The sequence below is a fragment of the Pteropus alecto genome, unplaced genomic scaffold (genome assembly GCF_000325575.1).
Source record: "Pteropus alecto unplaced genomic scaffold, ASM32557v1 scaffold335, whole genome shotgun sequence".
In the NCBI taxonomy this organism is placed as follows: domain Eukaryota; kingdom Metazoa; phylum Chordata; class Mammalia; order Chiroptera; family Pteropodidae; genus Pteropus; species Pteropus alecto.
Genome location: NW_006436757.1, coordinates 843175 through 851423, shown reverse-complemented (window position 1 = coordinate 851423; position 8249 = coordinate 843175). Strand labels below are relative to the sequence as shown.

Sequence of the window (8249 nt, the reverse complement as noted above, 5' to 3'; positions counted from 1 at the left end):
TGTAGAACGTAGTTGGAGAAGGTGAGAGCGATGACAGCCTGGTTGGTGGGGTAGATCACCAGAACAGCAATCCATAGCCTCAGGAACCTGAAGGGGGAACAGGATGGAACTTGACCCAAGACAGCAATGGAGACAGAGCCTTGCCCCCACCAAAGGCATGGCAGGGATTCAGAAGTCATCAGGGGAAGCCTGGGCAAGTCACTGGGCAGGATCAGGAGAGGCAGGTGGGCTAAAGAGATGAGTTTTCTTTTGGTTTTCAAGAAGCTGAGGAGCCCAGTTCCTCCTCAAACGAGACACTTAGCAATGGTAATAAAATGGTTTAATGATGAAGAGCTGTTTCAACTAGTTCTAACACACGTCTAGGTGTTCTTTTTTTCACTCTCCCCTCTCCTTTAATCATCTCTTCTCTATCACTCCGGCCTCCAGCATCCAGTGGTGAAAAATAAAATTTGCAACTCCAGAATTTTGACAGCCAGGACATGCTGGGAGTGTGGCCACTTAAGTAACTGCCAGGGGAAGCACTGAGCGGGCGTTGTGGGGACAGTGCCCTCCACACTCATGGACCCCTTGGTGATGGTCGAGCTCTTCAGCAGTAGGGCTACAGGAGCCAAGAAATTCAAGATCAAGGCCTGGCTCTAGAGGGAGGCCATTATTCTTGGTAATGTGAAAAGACGCTACTTCGTCTCTTAGGTTGTCACTCTGATTTGTCAAGAAAAAGGGGCTTCGTTTTGTGCTATGCTCTCCCTAAGAGTCTTTGGTCAAAGTTGTCACATACTTCTATTTGCTCTTACTCATAGGATCTTGCCCTGTAAGATCAATAGAGATTAAAACTACAACTTGGTTTCTCTGCCACTCTCAGGAGCATCGGAGGGGACACAAGTCGATATTAGCAACCATGACACAGAGGCAAAAAGGGCATCCCATTCTCTAGCTCTTCTCGGTATATTGGAAACCCCCTGGCCTTGGCTTCCTAGACCACTCAGGCCTTCGCAGAGCCTCTTACCCGGCCAGTCCTCCAAATATGTCCTTGACGTAGGAGTAGTCACCTCCAGATTTGGGGATGGTGACCCCGAGCTCAGCATAGCACAGGGCTCCCACAGCTGTGATGAGACCCGTCACGATCCAGACAATAAGAGCGAGGCCCACGGATCCGGCGTTCTCCAGCACGCCCTTTGGTGAGACGAAGATTCCAGAGCCGATGATGTTCCCTGCACGAGGCACCAAAGATACAGGGGAGATAGTGGCATCAGCATAGTTGGCAGTACCCGCATTTTCAGGGGCAGTCTCATCTTCAATCTGATTTTAAAATACCTTTGGGTTGCATGAATCACCTTCAGGCAGGTGTATCTAGCAATAATTCCCCTTAGAAGGAAGGAGGAGCATACCACAGGCCCATAGAGATCAGAGATATGGACAGGTACTCTACGTGTCTCCTTTAATACTCAGGATAAACCAGTGGAGTCAGATATCATCTCTCCCATTTTACAGAGAGAAAACTGAGTCTCAGACATATCAAGTGCCTTGCCCAAGTCCACACAGTAACAAGTGCTGGTGCAAGTCTTGAAACTCAGGACCCTCTGACTGGGCTGCACATGGTCTACCCAAGGTGACAAGGGTCTTAAGACTGGCTTAAAATGGTAGGGCTGAAAAACTGGACTGTTCTCAGAGACCTGCTGCCAGTTAGAAAGCTTCCAAAGTGAGCCGAAGGGACAGACTGTGGTCATACCCCATGACCGGGGTTTTTGAGACCCATGAGTGTAGACAGCACTCCTGGAGGCTGGCCTCCACCCCAGATGCGACAGCCCTACCCTTGGTGAGAATTATGAAATAACCCCTTAAAAACAGTCCTAGTCATTTGGAAGTGGTTTATGGGAGTGCAATCTTACAAAGCCTCGGTACTGTATTCCTCCAAAGGTCGTTCCCTTCCACTGTTTCATGTGACCCTCACAACAATCTTATGAAATTCAAGAAGAGGAGAAAGGGCAGGTATTTCTCTATTTTACAAACTAAGAACCTAAGACATAGAGGGGTTAAGTGGCTTATTCCAAATTCCACAACTACTAATGGGTAAAATTGGATCTAAAAGTCAGTCTCCTGATACTTAATCCAGAGCTCTTGCCACTAATCCCACTTCTGCTTCTGTATGCAAGAGGCTGGGTTTCTCCTGAGAGGTGAGGCCGGCAGCGAGGACTGAATGGTTGGCTACTGGGGTGTGTGTATTGGACAGGGGAGGAGTAGGTGTGTGGGGGCAGCTCCTGACATGCTTCTTCCCAAGCTTTACATCCTTCTTATGCTTCAAGACGGTGATCAGGGTCCAGTGGACAGGTGCTCTGAAAGCTCTTCCAGCCCCACCAAGTTGCACCACTAAAGGCCCAAAGCGGGGGAGCAGAAGTCAGATGGATCTGGGTAGAAATGCAGCTCTAGATGGAGTCTTACGAGGTCAATTGGATTTGACAGTGTTCTGAGAACATCTCAGACTCCCACCATATCTCTTTAGTGGTTTAGAACTAGTGCTGGACTGAACGAAATAGAGTATAGGATTTTATGCTCAGCTTTCAAAAACAGACTTTTAGATCTCAGCCATAACTCAACCTCAATCCAGTCCTGAAAGTCACCAAACCAAAATTCAATTTTTAATCCCAGGCCAAGCATTCAGTTGTTTCAAAGAGGAAGAGAAGAGAATATTTATATTCCAAAAGCAATAAAGTTCTATTCCTCTGGGATGCATAATAAGCTGCTTCTTTTCAAACTGAAAAATTGTAGTATGAGATGAGTAACGGGAGAGAAAAGGGGTCTAGACAGTCCCCATGTGTGCTTTGCATGAATGTTGGGTTGGTAGAGACTCAAAGGTACTACTATCCCGGGACTTAAGACAGGATCACCCTGTGAAGCGACCCTTCAACTGCCAAATTAAAGGAGCTGCTGGGAGCTGAGAACCAGCACTGAAAGATGGTAGTAAATTCCTTGCCTAACAGGTATTTATCAGAAGAGTGACCTGTAGGGCATTTCAAAGCCAGCAGAGAAGAGAGCAATATAGCTAGGGTTATAAAACTAGCTCAAGGAGTTAGAAAAGCAATCAGTACAGGAGAAAAACAAAGTTTGACTTTGGTCTTTAAGGTAGTGAAACAGAGGGGTTGGAGAATAGCTAGGTGTTTCTCAGAGCCAGGAATGGCTGTGGCAATGGGGATAGTGGGGATCGATGTTATTGAAAAGATTCCATCTTCTCAAGAATGAAGAGTGTTAACGTTCCACTAAGGGTTTTTGGACAACAAATTTTGCAATGGGAATCAGTAATCACTTCTGTTCTCTGCCTTATACTCTAACATTTCCAGAGTGTGTGCTCCCTCCCTCATTCCAGGTGGAGGAAGTCGAGGAAGGTGGGATGTGCCACATCCACAGCCCATAGTGGGGTCTGACCACTTCCTGCCTCCACTTACAGTATTCTTAGATAGCATGTCCTTCCATGGAGCTGCTGGAGTGATGGTGAGAGTCGCAACAGGTTGGCATGAAGACAAGAATCTTCATTTTTATAAAAATTATTGGGTTCTCCTCTCCTCCCAATATTAATTTTGACCAAATTAAAATTACAAAGATAAAAGCTAAAAAAATTGAATTACGTTAGGGAACAAGGAGAGGAATGCCTCTCTGTGATTCTAGGCAGCCGCTACCTAGAAAACCAGAATCAGGTAACATTTGCTTTGCTCCACCTTAGCGGCCTTTGGAGCTTCTGTAGGGGCAGGAATGTCACTCACAGCAGAGCTGTGTTCTGGAGCCAAAAGAACATTCACATTTATCCTAAGGTAATGCCTGCTATATACAATCTTTCGTGTGATTGTTTGATTAATATTTATCTCCCCCACTAGTCTTTAAGTTCCATGAGAATAGAAACTGTATTGCTTCCTCTCACCTGTGAAGGTGAGGTATCTGAATGAAAGATATCTGACATCAATTTAGAACTTATCTCCATATAGCAGTTTAATATACCTGTTTCTTTGGAACCTTCAAATCCTGTGAAATATGTCAAGTGTATAGTGTAAGCAAATGAGTAAAGCAACCCAGTTATTTCACTGTCACGGAGACTAGACTGGGAAAGTATGGCAACTATATTCCTATTTTCCAAATGGAGACAATTAGGGAGGTATTATTATTCCCATTTTGCAGATGAAGAAGCTGAGACCCAGAGAGGTAGTTATTTATCTAAATCATAGGGTGAGTTAGTAGCAATTGGCTTAAAACCTAAATCTTTTGCCACAGAATCAAGCTTTTACCTGAAAGTAATCAGTTTTACATGCTCCACTCTATAAATACTGACAGTGGTTCACAGAAGATGCTTACCAAAGAACTGGAACACAGATCTGATTCCTTCCTTTTATTGCAATACCACCTCCAATGGTGATTTACAAAACATTCATGTCCATTACCTCACTTGATTTTCATAACTAGTTTCTTAGGTGCATAGGTCAGGTACTATTATTCTTGTTTACTTTTGTGGGAAGATTGAGGTTCAGAGAAGTGTGGAGACTTGATCTAAGTCATATACTGCATAGTTAGCAAAGCCTGGACAAGAGACGAAGGCCTTGGACTCTTGACCTAGAATTTCCTCTACTACCCTACGTTGCCTCTCCTCTAGAAATTGCATAACATACTTTAGCTACAGGGCTTTTAAATGTGGACACTGTCCAAAGGAGACTTTTCTGGAGTGTCTTTGAAAAAAGAGAACTGGGAAAGGGCTTCCTCCTTGACTCTGAACCTTTCTTGATGAAAGATTGGAAGAAAGTTGATTATGGTGGGATTTTTTTCTTTATTATTTTACTCTTAGACTCTTGTCCAAAAAACAATTCGGGAGTGAGACGCCCACCCATCTGGTAGGGCCAAGGTATTGGAGGTCAGGGTTTCAACCTTCCCTTTCACCCACCCCAATTAATAAAATAAGCATCTTATCACACAGATCTTCTTTAGTGAAAAATGGGTTTTTGGATGCCTGGATTATGAGGCCAAGCTTGGCTTGTTCTGTCAAAGTAAAGCCAAGCAAACCACTCCAGGAGCCAAGTTGTATCAGTGGACAAGTCTTCACTAGAAAAACTGCTGGAATTGAGAAAATCTACATTTGCCATGAGTAATCATTAATTTCTCCACCAGTGAGCCAATACTCATGTACCCCTATTAAAGGCTTTACTCACATCCAGGCATGTCCACACTGGAATGCTGTAGCCATCAAAGAATTTCCTAGGGCATGGAATGACAGACTTCCAATGCCCAACAGACCCTCAGATCCAAAAGGCTTTGGTCTTCCTTACTAACCCATGCTAGCCTTGGAATCTAGTCTGAGCGTCTCCTGAGGCTTAGAGGATCTGTTTATTTCCATGATATCCAGAGAAAGCTGACGTGAACCTTCTTTGTACTTCTCCCATAAAATGGCTGGGAGGATCTCAGGATTTTCAGGACTCAGGGAACAGCGTGGAAGCAGGGTCTAGTAGGTTGAGGCCAGGATTTGATCCTCAAGGCAGGCCTGGAAGCTCACCATGCCTCTCACTCTGTATACACTTCCTCATTAAGATTGTCCAAATAGCTACCTTGGGGTGAGAGCCAGTCGAGACTCCAACACATGCACTGTGGAGTTGCTGTCTCCTGCAGAGCACAGCCATGGAAAGAGCTGCAGGACTCTGCTGTCTTGGATTCTTTACTAAAAAGTGAAAAAGACACTAGACTTAAGAGTCAGATGAGCCGCCATTGAGTCCTTGCTTTGCCACTCACGTGTGACCTGAATTTTTCTGAGGTTCCCTTCCTTCATCCTCCGAATGGGAACTATTGTTCTTACGCTGCCTACCTCAGGGGGTTGCTGCGGGAATCAAAGAAGATCACATATGTGTGGAAGCACTTTATATTCTGTGAAATGCTGGCAAATGTAAGGAATTGCTAGGATTTATAGCAGTAGGAATAGAGATCATCCCTAGATGAATCCAAGGCTTGGCTCCAAAATAGCACTGTAGAGCCAGGACCATGAAGTATTCGCTGAGTCATTTCTCTGTTTGTCTCGGTATAATTTTTAGATGCTGTAGGTGGGCAGCCAACAGGTAATTGCATCTCAAAGACTATTTATTCAGCACGCAGTCTACATGCTTGCTTTGAAAGGTAATTGGGAAGCACTTGTTCACACATGGACTTTTAATGAAATAGTGGTAGTCAACCAACTACCACCCACCAGCCACTGAAAGACAGGTATCCAGGCCTGAGGGGCTAAGAATGCTGAGCCCTCAAATATGCCCATTAAAGGTTCACATCTGACCTCTAGCATCTCCCTGTCTGGCTGGGGAATCAAGCACCAGCAGTGAGAGGCTTTGTCTACCTCAGTGGTTCTCATCCAGGGGCAATTTTGCACCATTGTCCCACCCCCGGGGGACAGTTAGAAAAGTCTGGAGAACTTTTGTTTGCCGCTGCTAGAATCTAATGGATAGAGGCCAGGGATGCTGCTAAATGTCCTACAACGAACAGGACAGCTCCCCATGACGGAGAGGTATCTGGCCAAAAGGTAATAGTGCCAAGGTTGAGAAACCTTGATCTACTTTCAATCCTCAATGTCATCATCTGGATAATCCCCATTTATATCCTCATTATATGTGGGATATAAATTTGGATTTTGATGATTTGGGTGTTTGCTTGTTTGTTTTAAGGAAAGCGCAAAAATTGATTGGTCATGAGAACGACTCATTTTTAAGCTAAAAGAAATATTATAGTAAAAAAACATAATATTAAATTTACCATCTTAACAATTTTAAAGTTACAGTTAAGTAGTATTAAGTATATTCAATTCACATTGTTGGAAAACAGATTCCCAGTGGATGATTTATTTTTGACTGACTGTTATTAGCCAACAAATACTTTCTAAGCACTTATGCATGCCAGGTTGAATACATGGGGATGAAAAAATGAGTAAGACTCAGTCCTTGCCCTCAAGGAATTGCGTGGAGCAGTGGAGACATATACAAGGACACGAGCTGACAACACCCGGTAGAGCAGAAGTTGCATGAGTTCTTTTGCAAGATATGACAAGAAATCATAGTAGAGATGGAAAAGATGACTGGCGTGGGCTGTTTAGAAAAATCTTCCTGAAGAGGGGAAGCACAAGACCAAGGGTGATGAGTAAGAGGACTCAAATCAACAGCAGGTTGACTTGGGCTGAATTGGCCAGCTCCCGTTACTGGATCACTCCAAGTGAAATTTCTGAACCAGAATTAGTACAGTGTGTGTGTTTGGGTTGGGGTAAGAAGGGAAATGGGGGTGGTGGAAGATGAGCTTAAGAAGAAAAAAAACTAATATTTATTCAACACACATTGCAGGACACTGGCTTTATTTTAATATTCCACAAGAAACTTTCATTTTAAACCATCAACAAGGTAAAGAGACAACCATCCGAAAGAGAAAATATATTTGCAAGCAACGCCTCCAATAAGGGCCTAATATCCAAAATAGACAAAGAAATCACAACTCAATAACAACAAAAAAACAAACAATCCAATTAAAAAAAAATGAGCAGAGGACCTGAATAGACACGTCTCCCAAGAAGACATACAAATGGCCAACAGACATGAAAAGATGCTCAACATTGCTAGCTATTAGGGAAATGCAAATCAAAACCACACCTGTTAGAATACCTGTTATCAACAGGACAAGTAATAACAAGTTTTGGAGAGGATGCGGAGAAAAAGGAACCCTTATACACTATTGGTGGGACTGCAAATTGGTACAGTCACTATGGAAAAGAGTATGGAGGATCCTCAAAAAACTAAATTGATCTACCATATGATTCAGCAATCCTTCTACTGGGTATTTACCCCAAAGACTTGAAAACCCATATCCGAAATTATATTTGCACACTGATGTTCTTTATAGCAGCATTATTCACGGTGGCGAGGACATGGAATCAACCAAAGTGTCCTACAATAGATGATTAGATAAAGAAGCTGTGGTACATATATACAATGGAATATTACTCAGCCATAAGAAGAGATGAAATACTGCCATTTGCGACAACACAAATGGATGGACCTTGAGGTAATTATGCTAAGCGAAATAAGCCAGACAGAAAAAGTTGAAAACCACATGATATCACTTATATCTGGGACATAAACCTAAAAGCAACAAACAAACAGGACAAATAAACAGAGACTCATTGACATGGACAATAGACTAGTGGTTACCAGAGGGAAGGGCAGGGAGGTAGATGGAGTAAAAGAGGTCAAATATGTGGT

General features: G+C 43.4%; 1 protein-coding gene across 1 annotated transcript in view; it reads right to left on the bottom strand.

The window, feature by feature from the left end:
• The window catches only part of SLC7A8 (solute carrier family 7 member 8), a 47303-nt gene that overhangs the window by 31664 nt on the left and 7390 nt on the right, over nt 1–8249 (bottom strand). The window contains exons 2-3 of the mRNA XM_025048014.1: nt 1004–1208; nt 9–87 (exon numbers count right to left, since the gene is read on the bottom strand). Coding sequence (XP_024903782.1) covers nt 9–87; nt 1004–1208 — 284 coding nt within the window. The remainder of the gene's footprint in view (nt 1–8; nt 88–1003; nt 1209–8249) is intronic.